Source organism: Haplochromis burtoni, unplaced genomic scaffold (assembly GCF_018398535.1).
Source record: "Haplochromis burtoni strain Fernald_Lab_line unplaced genomic scaffold, NCSU_Asbu1 Contig_49, whole genome shotgun sequence".
Lineage (NCBI taxonomy): Eukaryota > Metazoa > Chordata > Actinopteri > Cichliformes > Cichlidae > Haplochromis > Haplochromis burtoni.
Window position 1 is genome coordinate 120,455 of NW_024582410.1, and position 17,879 is coordinate 138,333.

Below are 17,879 nucleotides of genomic sequence, written 5' to 3' on the forward strand. Positions count from 1 at the left end.
GGCTGTGGTTGCTGCTGCACGCAATGTTGATGGTGAACAGATCAAAACACTGACAGAATCCATGGATGGCAGGCTTTTGAGTGTCCTTGCAAAGAAAGGTGGCTATATTGGTCGCTGATTTGTTTTTGTTTTTGAATGTCAGAAATGTATATTTGTGAATGTGGAGATGTTATATTGGTTTCACTGGTAAAAATAAATAATTGAAATGGGTATATATTTGTTTTTTGTTAAGTTGCCTAATAATTATGCACAGTAATAGTCACCTGCACACACAGATATCCCCCTAAAATAGCTAAAACTAAAAACAAACTAAAAACTACTTCCAAAAACATTCAGCTTTGATATTAATGAGTTTTTTGGGTTCATTGAGAACATGGTTGTTGTTCAATAATAAAATTATTCCTCAAAAATACAACTTGCCTAATAATTCTGCACTCCCTGTAGTAGCAGAGCAAAAACTAAACAAAAAAAGGATAATTTAAGTTTGAGAAACTGCACAAAAGAAAACTGAGACATCTGATGGTTGAAAGTGACACCAGATATGTTTCTGCCTCTCCTACTAGCTTGTTACATTCCACTCTCTGCATGAGTGTTTTAATTTACACTTGGCAAGCAGTTGTATTTCTATCTGAATCTGTATACATGTAAAAATGAATAAAACGAATCTGACAAATGTACATTAAATCTATCTGCAGGCAAACAGTACAGCAGAATTGTATTCTCTCATTCAAAACAAAGGAAATTCTATCAGAAAGGAATAAATATAATCCTGACATAAAATAAAAAATGACTTGCCTTAGGACTCGAAGAATAAAAGGATTATGTGCGCAACTATATACTCCATGTACTTTGCATTATAAAGAAAATAATTCAGCCTCTTCATTGTCAAAAGTGACAGTTTTCATATCAGAGGGCATATTGTGCAAAGGGACACCGCGTTCCCATGAATACCGCAGCATCAGAAGGAGGACTGCGCCTCTAACACTCTGTGGAGAATCTCTTGACAAGTGCTTTAGGAGACAGAAAAAAATAAAGTTAAAAGTAAAATAAAAAGAGATGAAAGGTTGGTGAGGAATTCAAGAAGCCAAGACATGAAATGCAGGAAATTGTTTGGGATGGCAGTCTCAGTGACAACAGGCCCCTGGTGTTTCTGTAGCGGCTAGGCTGAGTGACAGTCAGCAGATGAATTTTGATAAAACCGCCCTGATTCTTTGAAGCTTCTGAGTGTATTGTAGCATCTTCCCCTCCTCAACTGTGAGACTGCAGCAGCCCACACCTGCAGACCACTAACCAGCAATAACAAGACAGGTGGCTATCAGGCAGGGTTTACACTACAAAAAATATCCAGCTAGACCCTTCAATTTTTTTAGGATGAATATCTGGTACTCTGACACTATGAATATGGACACTCAGGAGTGTAATATTCCCCAGGTATGTATGACACCATAAACCAAATCCAAATGAACCTTTTTAGAAAGATCGAGTTTCTGGTAATACTTAAATATTAAAAAAAAAATGCAATAAGTTCTTTGTCATTTTCTAAATATGAGTTTATGAAATACTCCTATTTTCAGATACCTGCTTTCCACTACAGGCGCTGATGATGTTAACTTTAAAAATTCTGCTTCCATTGCAGAGCAGGATTTTTCAGATGCACAATATAGGCTAGTAATTATGCACCATTTTTGACTGTGACACAATTTCACAAACTGTAAATGCACCTACAGGTCTGTGACACCAAAACATTGATAACAGTAACATCTGATCCGTCTGTGTGGAGATTTTATGTTGAGGCAGTAGCGTTCATTTCGTGTCCCCAGTTGAACAAATCTTGAACCAGAACTTTTTATAGTGCTGTTAAAAAATTGTCTCTTCTGCCGTTGTTACTGTGGTCAGAAAACAGGCCTAACCTGTTAATGTTGCTGGCAACATTAATAGGCTCATTACAATTTTATTAAAACATATCAGCAAATAAATGCTTTTTTGATAATAAAACAGTATTTAAAATAAGATGTGGCTTTTTTAGAAAAAGGAATAATTATCTTATAATACCTTTATAAACCATCTATATAGAACTTATATTTCATCCAGTGACTGGCATCCTTCTAAATCCCTGTACCTTGTGGAAATTATTTCTTTATAATGTTATGTTTGGACATTGATTTAATTCCAGAGTTAAACTATTCCACAATCCTACACCACATATGGTATAGAAAAACTTCTGGTTGTCCAAAAAACTATATCTTTAAATTTAATGCAGCCCTTTAACTCTAACCCCTGTCTATCCCTCTAGAAATCACAACACATTGTTCCTTAACTTATGCATTGGTTATTGTTGTTGTTAAAGCTCTTTTTTGCAATAAATACAGTGGTTGTAATTAACTTTTCTAAGTATTTTCCCAAAACCTCCACACAGTAACTTAAATATGATAACACCAAAGAACAAACCAAATTTTTTGCAGTGTATTGCACCAAGTCCCACTCTGCTCTTCCTTTTCCTCTCATCTCAGCCCTTTCCTCCTCATGTTCCTTGATCACCACATCCTTCCTCTCAGAGGCAGATAAAGAGAGACTGACTCACACCCATGTCCAATTAGGCTGACATGTGACTGGACTCAGAGCAGGAATCCAGGATTTTCCCTCCTGCTGTGTCATTTTCATGGAGATGGCTCAGCCTGAGTCAACCTTTGACTTCCTCTACTGAATGTATAACCTGTCCATGGTCCATCTCAGAGTCTTTCTTACCTTTGGTCTATCTGGATTAACACATTATCTGATACCTGGAAGGAGTTATCTATGTTATATGTAAACTATCTCAATGTTATAGGTGAATATGTCCTTCTTGTCATGCTTACCTATACCATAGATATGTAGTCAGCTCTGCCTCACATCTCAGTCTTACTCCCAATCTCTGTATGTGTGGCTCTCTTTCCCTCTCATTTGGCCAGGTAACAGCACTCAGAGAGATGAGAACAAATATAACACCCACACTATTCCTTTACGTCAGTGGAGCAATTCTCCACCCAAAAACACTTTGACATAAAACAACTAACCTATCACATGCACGCACATAATCTAGAGTGTGTGCTGACAGTTCAACTCTCAACTCTCAAACAGTCGATGATGAGCAAGATCCAACAGTCGAGCACGGGACAAACACACAGAAAACAAGGCTCTACAGTAGCCTCTCGCTGCTCCTCTGCTCAGGAGTGGTGGGGAGGGGGGTGTCACTAGCAAGACAGTTCCCATGGCAACATTCAGGTGACTCACCAGCCGGTGATGCAGTTGCCGTGACAACCTGCAGCAGTGTGTAGTCGAGTGAAAGGGGTGAATGCATCCGTGGGTGTTTGTTGTCGTGGGTGCAGAGGCACAACGCCGCAGACCAAACAAGCGGTGAGCAAACAGAACTGACTGAAAGGTCAAAGGCCGAGGGATTAGCTCATGCTAGAAACAGATTAGAAAACAGTGTGGATGACAGTGAAAAGGTACACCGAATCAGGTATAAATCGCTGAATGGTTGCTGCTTTAGTTATAAACGCATTTTTAGACTGAAAGAAGTTAGAAGTTACTCAGAGAGCAGTGCAAATACAATATTTGCACTGCTTCTCAAGAAGTACACCCATGCCTGGAAGAAGATTTTTTAGCAATCAGTAATACACTTTCAGTTCAATTCAGTTTTATTTACACAGTGCCAAATCACAAGAAGGTAGAGACCCTACAGTAATACAGAGAAAACCCCAAGAAGCAAACAACTACTTTTGAGGAACCATTTGGTGACAGTGGAAAGGAAAAGCTCAGTTTTAAATAGGAAAAAAAAACTCGATCAGAACCAGGCTCAGAGAGGGGCAGCCATCTGACATCAGCAGTTTGAGGTGATGGGCAGAAGACAGAATAGAAGATACATTGTGGAAGAGAGAGATGCAACGCGATCAATATTCTACATCAACTATTTCGTTTTAACACCCAAATCTAGCAGCTGACCACTTTCTATTAATGTCAGTATTGAATGTGGAAGATGCCATTAAATATTTATCAATGAACCCTAGTCAATGCATTTTAATTATTTCAGTTGTTTGCAGAAACAGTTATTTAGCTCACGGATAAAATATTTATTTCCACCTGCTCCTAGACTAAAAGGAACCTCAATATTTAGGAATATAAACGAGCAACTGTTTGCATATGATATTAATTAGTTATTAATTTGCTCCAACCCACGTTTTTTTGTAGATTTAAACTACAGTAACAGTAACAGACTCTGGGTGCTAATCTGGCAATGAAAACCTCTGTAATATGAAAAGATGGCAGTCCTAAGCTGTTGAGCAGTTGAAATTATATACAAAGCAAGGCAACAGAAGCATCTGCTCTCCATGCACAGTGATAAACAGGCCTCTATTCTAACTTAATATATTTTAAATTATTTTTAATATATATTTATGTATATATATATATATATATATAATATTATATATATATATATATATATATATATTTTTTTTTTTTTTTTTTTTACACTCAGTCTTTCAAATTTTTTTTTTTTTTTTTTTTAATTAAAGTTTCAACTTTTGATACGATGTCAATTAAATATTGAGTTCCAATCGTTGGTAAGCTTTTTGTTGACAAAGCTGAAGCAGCAGCAGGATCTATAAAGATTTTAAGGTTATGTTTATGAGGTGATAAAGACAGGATGAAAATGAAGTACACAAATTAAAAGTACGTTTTAGGAACTAATTATTACTGGGGAGTGGAAAATTAAAATAGAAACTCAGACCTCATCTGTATATTACCCTGATACTAACATCTAATCTCGGTCATCAATTTTAAAAATCAGCTAAGCTGCCTTAAATAAATGAAGACCAACAAAAGCCACCATATTTTTAACAATGCATGTATCCCAAACACTGCTGCTCTCACTCTCACCCACTGTCTCCACACTTGTTTACTGCCATAAAACTGTGTGTTCATGTTGAATAGGCAATATGTTTGGCTTTCAGCTGGCTCGTTTCTGCTACTGAAGTCGTGATCTTCACAGCAGTGGGATTTTCATATGGATCATGGCTTGTACTTGAATGTACCATATGTTCCACTGTCAAATTATTCTAAGACCATTCTAAGATTTTCTGCAGTGACAGACTGTACATTTTCTGTATGACATTAACGCCATAACGCAGCAAATCTCCGTTAACGAGTTACCGCGGATCGCCCCATGAGTGGGGCTGGACGGCGTCAACACGTTAACAAGCTAACTGCGCTAATGCACTAATTCCCACCAATTGAGCATTGCGTGGCACATCCACCATACTGTTTTACTTTTGTCGATGACGCGCTTACCATCAGGGTCATACTTCACATGAAAACCAAGATAGTTCCAAACGCCAGATCTGAATGAGGGTGGGGGAGGTTCAATTACGAGCTTAGCTTCTGTCTTGCTAGCTTGCGCTGCGCTCGGTGGATCTGCACTCGACAGTGCAGCCTAGGCGGAGTAGGCGAACGCAGATTCACTGAGCGCTCAACACAGACAGCATCGTCAGAAGAAAAGTTGATAAAATAAATACATTTTTTTGTATTGTTCGATACATATGCGTACCGAACCGAAAGCACTGTATCGAACGGTTCAATACTGATACGAGTATTGTTGCACCCCTAAATAAAACCTACACTTACTGGCTACTTTCTTGCCCAAATATCCAATCAGCCAATCACATGGCAGCAACTCAATGTATTTAGGCATGCAGACATGGTTAAGACATCAAGTTCAAACAGAGCATCAGAATGGGGACTTTAAGTGACTTTAAACACAGCATGGTTGTTGGCACCAGACAGACTGGTTTGAGTACTTCACAAACTGCTCATCTACTGGGATTTTTCCACACAACCATCTCAAGGACTTAAAGAGAATGGCCTAAAAAAAGAGAAAATATCCAGTCAGTGACAGCACTCTTGGTAACGCTTTAACCCTCTCGACCCAGGCGTTGCCAATTTGCAACAGTTAAAAACTAACAACCCGATTACCCCACATACATATTTTATGAGGGTTTTTTTTACTCAGAAGTACCACTGCAGGACTTGGTTGTGCATTAGCAACAAAAAGTTTAATTTGAGCCTGAGAGGGTTAAGAGTGCAGAAGAGAATGTTCAGACTGCTTCAAACTGATAGAAAGAAAGCACTAGCTCAAATAACCACTATATACAACCAATGAATGCAGAGGAGCATATTTGAACACCAGGTGCCACTCCTGCCAGCTAAGGCTTGAACTGAGCCTTCAATTCACATTGCGCAACAGAACACTGAAAAACTGCTGCCTGGTCTGATGGGTCTCATTTTCAGCATGGGCACAATTTGGTGTAAAGAACAGGAAAGCATGGATCCAACATGCCTTTTATCAAAAGTTCATGCTGCTGCTGGTTGTGGTCAGTGTGGGGGATATTTTCTTGGCACTGAACGTTTTTTACCTTAGTATTGTTGCTGACTGTGTAAACCCCTTTGTGACCACAGTGTGCTTGCAGAATATCTTGCCATCTCTCAAAGCTCAAATCATCTCAAAATGGTTTCTTGAACATGATAATGAGTACACAGTACTCGCACAGTCACCAGATCCCAGGGGTGGAATAGGATGTTCACATCATGGATGTGTAGCATCATGTTAATTCAGACCAAAATCTCTGAGGAACGTTTCCAGTACTTGAAAATGTGCCATGAAGAATGAAGCCAATTCTGAAGGCAAACTTGGGTCCAACCTGGTACTAGCAAGGTGTATCTAATAATGTGTCTAAAGTCTTAGATATTCAAGTAAGTATTATATTTACATAACCTAAATAAAAGGACACCTAAGTTTATAAATGCAAGTTACTGGACTGTTTTAGTATTTTAGGTGCCAGATACATGTGTAGCTATCCTACCATTGCGTGGACAGGCGTTGAGTCGTTGATTGATATCAAGAGAGGAGGGTTTGCGTGTGACAGCGGTGGTCACAGACTCATACGGGTTGTCCTCGTCTTCTGGAAGGAAAACATCCAGCGAAGGAGAAGTGACGATCTCTGCCGAACGCTTTGAATCCTGGGAGGGAGAAGAAGAAAAAAAAACACGGAAAGAGAAATGGTAGGGTAGTTTGTTAAACATATCATAATAGCCACCAACAAGAAAAATCTGATAGCTGTTTTTCTTTACACCACCATAATTTTACATGTTTTATTCAAATGATTCCACTGGAAGCTACCAGCCGCACTCCATTCATTATAAGACAAACACCACTAATTACATCATTAATTATGTACTTCAGCCAAACTGGTATTATACCCTTCCAGAGACCCATAGATGATGTGTCATGTTAATGAATGGTCTTTGAAAAGGGAAGTGAAGAAGCCTCTGATTGAGTCCAGCCAGGAATTCTTATTTTGTGACTTTTTAAAAGCAAGAGAGGGCAGATTTTCTTTTTTTTAAGACAAAAAAAGGTCTGTTAAGGGGCTAAAGTTCTTTTTGTTTGCCTTGGCCTGAGGTACTTCATTACAAACAACAAAGGAAAATAACCACATCAGATCAGTAATGCGAGTTCAGCTCAAGGCTATCATTCAAGTCCAACCGTGTTCACACAATTGGATTATCATCAAAGGTTTAGGCCAGTCTTCTTTTAAAATAAAGGGTTGGAAAAAGTTTGAAGTTTCCTCGTTTCTTTAAAATCCGAAAGTCACTTTGGGCTTTTGTCCTCAATGTGATCGACAAGACTTTCCTGGAGCTTTTCCTTAACACAAAAGAGACAACTTTTCCCCCATATAATTGCTGTAACATTACTGCAGTTTTTACTTTAATCTTTGAAGGCTTAATGTGACGAATCTCATGAACGTGATCAAAATCCTTTAATAATAGGATAGGATAACCAAAGCCAAACCCTAACCTTGAAGTACAAACATACAAGGGGATACAAAAGCTTTATTTCAACTTATTAAATGTTGAGAGAGCAGGCTGCTGATCTTCTGATGGTGCAATAGCTTCAGGGTATGATCACATGGCGTGAAAATATTTATGCGTAAAAGAGGAAAGGAGTCACTAAGAAAAAGAGGACAGAGTTCATACATTAAAGGTAAAAAAAAAAAGGCAGAATTAACCTGAAAATTTTTAATTGTTAGTTTTTCTGTTTGAAATACAAATTAAATTAATAAATAAATCAAAATCCAATTATTTGCAGGGTAAAAATAGCAGCGAAGTAAATGATTATCTTGATAGGCAAGGTTTTTAAGATGCACCTTGTGCAAGGGTTTACCCCTAACCCAGCTGAGGTTTCAAGTGTGAGAAACGAAATCAGCAAAACTTCATAACAAAGACAAAAAAGTTGTGTGAAAAAGAACAAGATACATCTTAACTGCTTTCACAGGAATTAAGAGCGCAAGCAGCAACCATAGTCAGCAGGTGTGTGTTAACATAATGCCACAATCTTCCCAGGAGTGAACATATCAGCAAAGTCACCCCAAGGTTAGACAATGCTCTGAGAAACTGCAAAAGTGTGTAAAGACAGCATTATGGGCAGCCCCCAGCAGCCAAGGTCTATTGGGTTTAGTCACCTGACCCAGCCCTGACTATAAGCTTTATCAAAAGGAAGTGTTTTAAGCCTAATCTTAAAAATAGAATTCAAACTGGGAGCTGGTTCCACAGAAGAGAGGAGTAAAAGCTGAAGACAGCACGGCTTACGTTTGAAAAGTTGGATTTAAACAAACTACCTACTATTTTTGGAGTAATGTCCATAATGTTTGGCCATAATGCCCAGCACCATATATAGTAAAAACAAATATGAGCATATTAAAACTATTTAGCAAAATAACGAAGGTTAATAGAGGAGGACACCGGCTTGTTTGAAGTCCGCTATATACCAAAGTATTCTAGTGTCAAATGTGAGGCCATCTGTTTAAAAGCCAAAGCTTGGCCAAATTTGGGTCATGCAGCAGGACAGAGATCCCAAGCACAGCACGAATTGCAATGGCAAAGTTAAACTTACGACCTCAACTTCATTGAGATGCTGTGACGGGAACTGTGCATAAATGAATGCCCACAAACCTCAATGAACTGAAACAATGCTGTAAAGAAGAGTGGACCAAAATACCTTCACAATGATGTGAGAGATAAGTTCAAGTCGCTATTGCTAAAGGTGGCTCAAGGCTCAAGTGTCTTAAGGGTATTTGCAAACATTAAACTTTTGTCTTTGTAACATTTTTAACTTATTTAACGGACAACTAGTTTAGGTCTAAGGAATAGGGGAGTTCTTATTTCCATTCACAAATTTAACTTCTATCCTAATCAAACACATGAACTTGTTTGCCTCTACTTTCTCTCTTTAGGTTTCTCTCTAGTCCGTTAACAGAGCCAGGTTGGATTTTCTTTTCCCATTTCCCCAAAATAAAAGGTTAGAAATCCAAACTTGCACAATAAACTTAAAAGGTTCCTCTTGATTATTTCTTATCCGCCCCTTAATAGAAATTACAGGATACTCTTCATTCAATTCTCTCAATAAGTGCTGTTGGACACATTTGTGAGCCTTATTGTAATTCACTCTGACTAAACTGCAGACTGCAGAATGCCTGAAATGTCATTTGCATATTAAATGAGACAGATCATTGATTTTTAGCAAAATGAGGCTTGCAGCATTTTGAAAATCAGCTCTCATTTGAATAATTTAGAATCATAAATAAGGAAATGTTTCTGTGGGACCTTTATATAACAGCCTTGCTCTCTGGGTATTTCAGGAAAATTTTAGATTGCACTTTGTTGCGGCGCTGGTGAAAAGGTTGAGCCCCAAAGGGCTCAGATAGAGAGCTGAAGCCCAAAAGGTCCATTATCTGTGAGGCAGATGTGTACCAAGAAAGAATGAAAAACAAGAGAGAGTGATGTGAAGCAGGGGAAAAGGTTACAGGGGCGAGCGTCATTTCAGCCAAAAAGACAAAACATTTCTTTCCAGCGACTCAGCCTCTGGATGTCTGTCCTTTCCCTTAGACTCCATCATCATTTCTGAAGTGTCACTTGGCAACCTTCTCCAAGTTGTACTCTTACTAATGGGATCAGTGGTGAACGTTTCACTGTGTGTGTGGCTGCCCCTGTTCTCACCATTGCTTCATACATATTTCTAAACCCAATGACTTCATCTTTCCGTTCCTCTTCTCCTAATCTCTTTTCTAATTCAACAGCCATTACTCTTCTTGTCAGCATCTGCTACTACATTACCCACACTGCACCAGGCCATCAATCACACACTGAGCACACTCAAAACTGATTAATCATTCTAGCTTACAGAGCAATCAGTCCTTTGATGATTTCTCTCGCTCACACCTTCTGCACTCAGTCTGGGATTTATTTCACACCCCACTTCATTAAAAGGCCCACAAACTCAAAGTCCCTTGTTTTTTCTACCCCTTTTCCATCTCCATCAGCACTCGATTAGGCCGCCATTACCACTAATCCAGTCAGACCCAGTCAGACTTATGCGCCTTCAGTCCACAGGTGGCCCCGTCTCGGCTGACAGATTTGACGTGACAGCCTGGTTAGCTAGAGATTTCCCTCACAGAGCTGAAGGAAAGGTTGAGAGCACTCCAGTACAGCCATAAAGAGCCATTTCTGAGACATAAAGATTATTTTGACCATTAAAGGTGCAACAAATCATGTTCACATTGATTTTAAGACTGTACCAAACCATAACCACATATGGGTTTACACACCTCTATACCCCAAACCTTTATCAGCTTCACAGTAGAGCTGACGCTTTAATTTTTTTCTGATACGTCTCAAAGGTTATTGGATCAATTCAGATTGCAACAGCTATAGAAGTATAAAGGTGTTTTTGGTTTTTGTGATAGATTTACACCAGAAATAAAAGCTTGTTTCATAGAAAACATAACAGTAACATATTCTCCCATTGAAAATAATTGCATTCAGAACAGGGCTGAGAACTGTTTTAAAAAGTAGCCTCTAAATGTTTATGGAAGATTGCACTTTTTATCTATTGTAAAACTCATTTTTGTCACTACACAGTCATGAGTAAAAATCAGGAAGCAAAACTTGTCATTATTACTGCAATAGCTTCTAAAAGCACAATCTGATTACTGCCTTTCTGCATGTATACATTGATTTACAACCTGGGGCCTCATTTATGTCACCGCATGTATGCTTACAGCAATCGGGCTGATTACTTCACAGCAACAATCAGTGGTACCCCTTACCCCAGGCTATAATATGAAAATGGAAGTTTGGTAGATGAATGCAATTTATTTATTTATTTATTTATTATATATTGTTATGGTAAATCTCACCTTCCTTGTGATTGGTGCCCATCACCAGCATATGCATTGTAATGACTGTATGAGAGCTGTCACTGGATTTATTTCCAGACTTGGCTAATTCACACAACCCATTGATTCATGATCCAAATGAGAATATGGCTGAAATGATTCATTTTTTTTACTCATTGTTTGTTTTCAAATTACAACTGAGATTCCCATTAAAGCTGTCACTTTCTGTTATAAAGCTGATGGCTCCACTGCTTTAACTTGGAAAGATTTGCCATGTTTTCTGAAGAGCTGCCTACTCTCCCAGATTTGTGCCACAAATCAGTGTAGTGTTTCTCCTGACAAACCTGACTTTCAGCATCGCCGTCACACTTTTACTGCCTCAGTATTGATCTTCTGGGGTCCAGTAAAATCTCACTTTTTAAATTTTTTTAAGAGGCTCTACCTTTTGCGGTGGATTCGTTTAGATTGATGGTAAATGGAAAAAAAAGAGTTGACTTTTTCTTTAAAGAAGCAGCAAAATAGGCAACAAGAACATGCAATAATACAAACAAAAACCATCAGAATTGAGGTATACTATCATTGAAGTGACTAGTCAGTCTGTCAGGAAGGCAACTGCTGAAAAGTAGATGGCATAATTTAATGTTTAAATAAATTTAACTGACTTTTTTGCATTACAAAATAAGTAAAGAAATAACTGGGATTTGAATAATGGGGAGCTGCGCTCATCTAGCACTGTGTCTAGCAACAATCCTGGCTTTACATGTAAGTACTGGTCACGGCAGATGGCCGCCCCTCCCTGAGCCTGGTTCTGCTGGAGGTTCCTTCCTATTAAAAGGGAGTTTTTCCTTCCCACTGTCGCCAAAGTGCTTACTCATAGGGGATTATTTGATTGTTGGGGTTCTCTCTGTATGTATTATTGTAGGGTCTACCTTACAATGTAAAGCACCTTGAGGTGACTATTGTTGTGATTTGGCGCTGTATAAATAAAATTGAATTGAATTGAAGTATATTTACAATCACATAAGGCAGAAGTTTAACATATGCTTCTGTTGAATCATATAGAGAATTATAGATAAAGATAATTTTTTACTGTTATGTGACTGACAGCTAGTAAACTTACAACTTACGGATTTAAATTTAAGGGGAAAAATTATCCTCAAACATCAGGAATTCCTCTGCTTGCATTCTCCATTGCAGGCCCTCTTAGCTGTTCCCATAGCCGGCATCATTACAAAAAGAATTTGGGCACTTTGTGTTAGAGCCCTGCAACTGTGGATGTCTTTACAAGAAGAACTGGGGAGAGCAGACTTTGCGTCTTCTTATAAAGCCATGGCTGCTGGAGACACCTAGGTGGAGTAGTCATTACTGTCATACATGTTTAAACTCTGGAAAATCAGGCACATGCAAAGTTGGTGTAATAAAATGTAGCATCTCCATGGACGAGCTCGTGCAGCTACAAAAATCATCTCAGCAAGGAGCGATCAACATTGGACCATTAGTCATACCTCAAAACGTATTTTTACGTAAAGTTGTTCTTGGTTGTTGTTTTTCTATAAGGATTGTTTTCTTATTCATTTATTTGTATTGTATTGACCTCACTGCCATATTATTTACCCTGTTTGTCCAAGTCTTATTCTGCTCTTACTTGCTTTTGTTTTAACTGTGTTTAATTTTCTTTTTGATTCTCGATTTTCAATCAGTGGCATTTCAATTTATTCTGCAAAGCATTTTGGATCTATGTTTTGAAAATTGAAGCATTATTATTACTATTAGTAGGAATGTAATCATACCAAAGGGGTTTTTCAGTGGGTCAGATTTGCCAGGAAATGCATGAGATTGCTCCAAAGCGCGAAGCTGGGAGGGGGCAGTACTTTAGAGCGAACGAAGATAAAGCTTTCCGAGTTACTGTTCACTTCCAGTGAAGAGAGGTCCAAAACGAAACAGAGACAAGTGGAACCATTGTCTTTTTAAAAGGAAGTGTCAGAGTTCATAGGAAATTCAGTTGTGATCTGAAAATAAATGACTCGCATGGTAAATTTTGGTGGGAAAAGTTATGAATAATCTCAGCTACTGTCTCCATTGTTCACAGGAACAACGAGGATGTCATTCTGTATTCCAGAGCTTTTGAAACGCTACGAGCGGAGTCACACTGATTAATAGATGCACTGAAGAAAACCATATGACAAAATCTCCAGAAAGAAATAATGAAAGCTTTGCCCCACTAGCATCTGAAGGGAGGAAAAAACAAAATGAAAAGCAGTGATGGTGAAAACTGAAAGAATGGCAATAGTTAGAACTGTAACTAACTGTATTCCTTAAATGAATACAGGTATAAATAATCAATAATTGTATTGAAAAAGACCTATTTTTGTGCTGTAACTTGTGCTATACCCTTTGCTACCAGGTATAGCTACATTTCTCTCTTTCACTTCTACATCACCTTTTATTATTCCTGTTAAATCTCCAGCGTCCACCCTGGCTGCTTTGGCAGAAACAAGGCAAAAGAAAGGAGGTCAAATCTGACAGGTGTAATAAAAACCACAGCTTTGGATAAGACTAGAAACAGACAGCGAAAAGAGAAGGGAGAGGAAAACACAGGTAGATCAAAAGGACGCCAGGATCCTACTCAACACTTACTTTGGAGTTTGTGTCAGCGAATCCCGAGGAGATGAGCACGAGACAGAGAGACAGAGCGGGAAGAGGAAAATAACTTTGTGCTCAGGAACAGAAGCAGAGGAAGTGGGAGTGCGGTAAGTTAGGAGAAAGGATTTCCTCACGCACAAAGACGAAAAATGCACAGAAATGGGAGGCAACTCAGACAACGTGCTTGTTTTTTCTACACTAAAGTAAGCCAAAGAGAGACAAGAAAGCAAGCGATCCGGCTTCACTGAAGAGAGTAACAAACTTAAAGTTTGAGCAAGTCTCTCTACAGCACATGTCCCACCTATCTCAAACAGGACAGTTGGTGCCGAGAAATCTTTCGACAGAAGCCTAGGAGCACCTGAATGTGGAGATGAAATTAATCCGGCAGGGTGACAGCAGGTTTAGCTACCTGATATTCTGATGGTATTCTCTCATTTGTCCCTGGAGGTGATGGGGGGGTCAAAAAGCTTTAAAATGTGGTCAAAAAGGCTTCACGCAGAGAAGTGTGTGCTGTGCCTCCAACAAACAGACACACTCGGTCTTCATTCATATCCCTCCCTCTCTCTCTCGCTCTATCTTAAAGGGAAGAGATAGGACAGAGAAACTTGTGTCTGAGCTGAACAGGAAGAGAGCAGACAAACAGAGGCCTCCTCTGGCCACTAATTAGCAGGTCGTATGCAGCTCCCATCCAACTGCCAGGCCAGATTAAACGTCTGACAGTGTGCGTTTTGGGTGTGTGTATGTCTATGTGCCTCCACATGTGGCCAGAAGATTGTTTCTGATTATATCTGTGTAATAATGCAGTGTGGCATTTGTACGTGTCTGTCTGCTGCAGATACAGTTTGGTGGGGGTTTTATGCGTGTGTGATCATGTCAGAGCTTTCATGCATATTTTGTGTGTTTTTCTCTGATTGAGTTTACTCTCGTTATGTATAGCATTTGTGTGTGCGTGCCTGTTTGCATGTGCGCAGGCCTGATAACCCAACCAGGAAATGTGCTGTTGCTTCTGTTACATCCGAGGAACTTAAATCCCAAATCTCTCTTTTTCAGTTAAACCCAGCGCTGTACCACCCAACAGCCAATCCACCACCCCACACTGTACACAGAGTTCACAGGCCATCAGATATGAATAGACGCTATAATTTGCTGGCATTTCCTCATGGAGACCATTTGATTAGAAAGAAAGAGGAGGGGTGAACACAAGAAAGGACAAAGGACGCTCTGAGGGCCTGAGGGGTGCGGTCAGTAGAGGATACCAATAAAGAAAAGGGACAGAACGTGAAGAAAGATTAAGGCAGTTCAAAACTGAATGGGTATGTTCTTCTTTCTTGATAATCAAACATTGACCAAAATCCCATCTGGCAACCTGCAGAATGCTGTAAAAAAAGCTGTATTTTTATTTTTTTTTAATCATTGCACAGGCACAATTGTATCCATTCTGTCAAAACTTCATCTCCATCTATGTGTTCTGTTGTGGGTTATGATTTGGGGGATTTGTTTCCCATACAATTCTACAAGAAAGCAATTAAGTACATCTCTAAAATTTCTATCCGGTCGTTAAGTCTGGCGTCACTAGCCGTGTCTGGACCTAAACTCCGCTGCAGGTCCATATATCAAACGATCACTATGGCATTACTGAGAGTTGAAAAATTCTCTAAAGTCTTTCATCTTTAATAAAATTATCAGCGTTCTGCTCTACCAGGTGTAACAATTGAGTTTAACATCCAGGCATCCATGAAAACGGAATTTATGACATTTAACGGAGTTAGAAGTTAGCAGGAAGTTAGCTCGCTAGCTTCTATCTAAATACAATATAGCATGTCCTGACTGCGGGGTTTTGGAAACAAATTAAAACGTACAGCTCTGTTATCATTTCCAACATAAATGACAACAGAAAACTAAACAGCAGTGACGTTTGTAGGGTTACTGAAGTTTGGCTAGCTGGTATATAATGATGTGCTACGTGACCGCTAGCGACACAGCTATGTTAGCATAATATAAGCTAACTTTGCTGGATGCTGTAAAAGGACCAAACTTCAGGCAGGAGAACAACTGAGATAATCCATCCACAATACGAGGTTAGTCATTCATATACTGCTGCATAGGCTGGGCTGTAGTTACATCCTAAGGTTTTAAAAACTGAGCTTAAATAAATGATTAGCGGTAATAAAAGCCGAGGGAGGTCAACAGTGATCACTGACTGTTTTAGGAGCTTTTTGAGATCAAATAGAAGAATATACAAAACATTATACATGTTAACAACACAAAAGCCATATTAAACGCAGACTACTTTAGGGCCGGAAGTAGGATTCATCACGTCATCACTTAACGACCGGATTACTGTTTGATCTCGGGTAATCACAAAAATAGGTAAGGTATAGGGAGTATTTGATTGAGAATTAAAGGACAGAGTGAAGTAAATCTGAAACTGGAAAATAGAAGAAAAGGAAAGAAAAAGTCAGAGGTGCAGGTTGGTCCAATCAGCGAGCAAGGACTGCCTTGCAGAATTGGATTTCCCTCCATGGCTGGCTAATCCCTCGAAAATTAGCTAGCTGAGCCACCCATGGGACACCGACACTCACTCCACAGAAAATTACACCCTTCACATTCCCCATGATGGCTACTGTATTGAGCAAAGCTCTAACTGCGGCTTCCCTCGGCTCCACGCTTAATCCCACAGACACGGCAACCAGCTGGAGCAAGAGACTGCAGACAGAGAGCCACTGCTGTGTGACCAAACTTTTACTGCATTTAACTGCAGGTCCCTCAACTTTGGAGGAAGTTCTGAAGCAACAAAAGGCTGCTAAGGTGAGTGTGCGTTGCGTAACGGTGGGAGAAAAAAAGTTTGCAGCAGGAAGCACATTTAGTTTGGAGCTGAAATTAACTTCCCAGTTATTATTTTATTTCCCATGGCTGCATTTACACAACCTTACTGATAAACCAGAAGCAAAAACTGAAAGCTGATATCCCATTGTTTTCAAAGCTGTTTAAATATGAACAGATTAAAAAAACAAAACAAATCTTTAACCGCTTAAGACCTTAACTCTTTTATGGCATGCATTTTCAATTTGTCTTTGCTATTTGGGCTGTTTGAGACCTCATGAATGTAAAAACAAAGAATTATGTGGGGGGGTTTTTCCTGATTTTTGTTTCTGAGAAAAATGAGATCCACATTTTTACATTTCGATAGAACAGTGGCAGTATAATGTCCTTGTAAGTGGAAATCAGGCCCTTGTAGAGCAAAATTTAGTATTTTGGTCTAGACAACCCAAAATGTGATGTCCACATATGTGCACTCTAGGTCCTAGGAGGTTAATGTAGTAGTTGATTTAAAAGTCTGATCTTGTGTTTGTTAATCACTGGCCAATATTACAAACATTTAAAACTGCTGAAAAAAGAGAATTAAAGGCAATGTATATGTCAGCCCCAAGTGAGGCAACCATGCAGACTATGCCTGGTTTTTGCAGGGACTCATGGGAATGTTAATGGTGAAGTTGTCACGCTAGCAGTATTGTTATCATTCTTGCAGTGTTTGCTTTTTGATTGTTATGTTTGTGTGTAATATGTTTTTATGGCTGAGTGAAAACTGTTTTCTTCAAGCACAGGCCACCATGACTGAGGTTACCGCAGTGGTTGGAGACCACTAACCAGCCTTATGAAGAGCCACGAAAAAAAAAAACATCCCTCCCAAAAGAAGGGCCATTGGACTTGACCTCTGTGAACACTTTTCCTGATCAGTTTATGAGCTCAGTCACTCATTTCGAGTCATACTGAAGGCTACGTCCACACGTACCTGGGTATTTTTGAAAACGCAGATTTTTCTATGCATTTGCACCTTTCGTCCACACGTAAACTGTCATGGTCCTGGGCCATGTGGGCCCAGTAGTCTTAGTTTTCATGTATGTTTGTATTTTGTTCTTTATTTAGGCCATGCTTCCTGGGTTGATCTGTTACGTTGTTCCTTATGTGTTT

At 39.2% G+C, this 17,879-nt stretch overlaps 1 protein-coding gene and 1 long non-coding RNA gene across 5 annotated transcripts in view; one reads left to right on the forward strand and one right to left on the reverse strand.

Annotated features, from left to right (window-relative positions):
* Positions 1-17,879, reverse strand: part of anks1b (ankyrin repeat and sterile alpha motif domain containing 1B) — a 274,655-nt gene that overhangs the window by 115,223 nt on the left and 141,553 nt on the right. For all 4 annotated transcript variants that reach the window (XM_005947551.2, XM_005947550.3, XM_014329283.2 and 1 more), the window contains one exon: positions 6,897-7,053. In XM_005947551.2, coding sequence (XP_005947613.1) covers positions 6,897-7,053 — 157 coding nt within the window. The remainder of the gene's footprint in view (positions 1-6,896; positions 7,054-17,879) is intronic.
* LOC106632362 overlaps positions 14,928-17,879 on the forward strand; it is a 19,783-nt gene continuing 16,831 nt past the window's right edge. The window contains exons 1-2 of the long non-coding RNA XR_006054369.1: positions 14,928-15,220; positions 16,588-16,715. This is a non-coding gene — a long non-coding RNA (uncharacterized LOC106632362). The remainder of the gene's footprint in view (positions 15,221-16,587; positions 16,716-17,879) is intronic.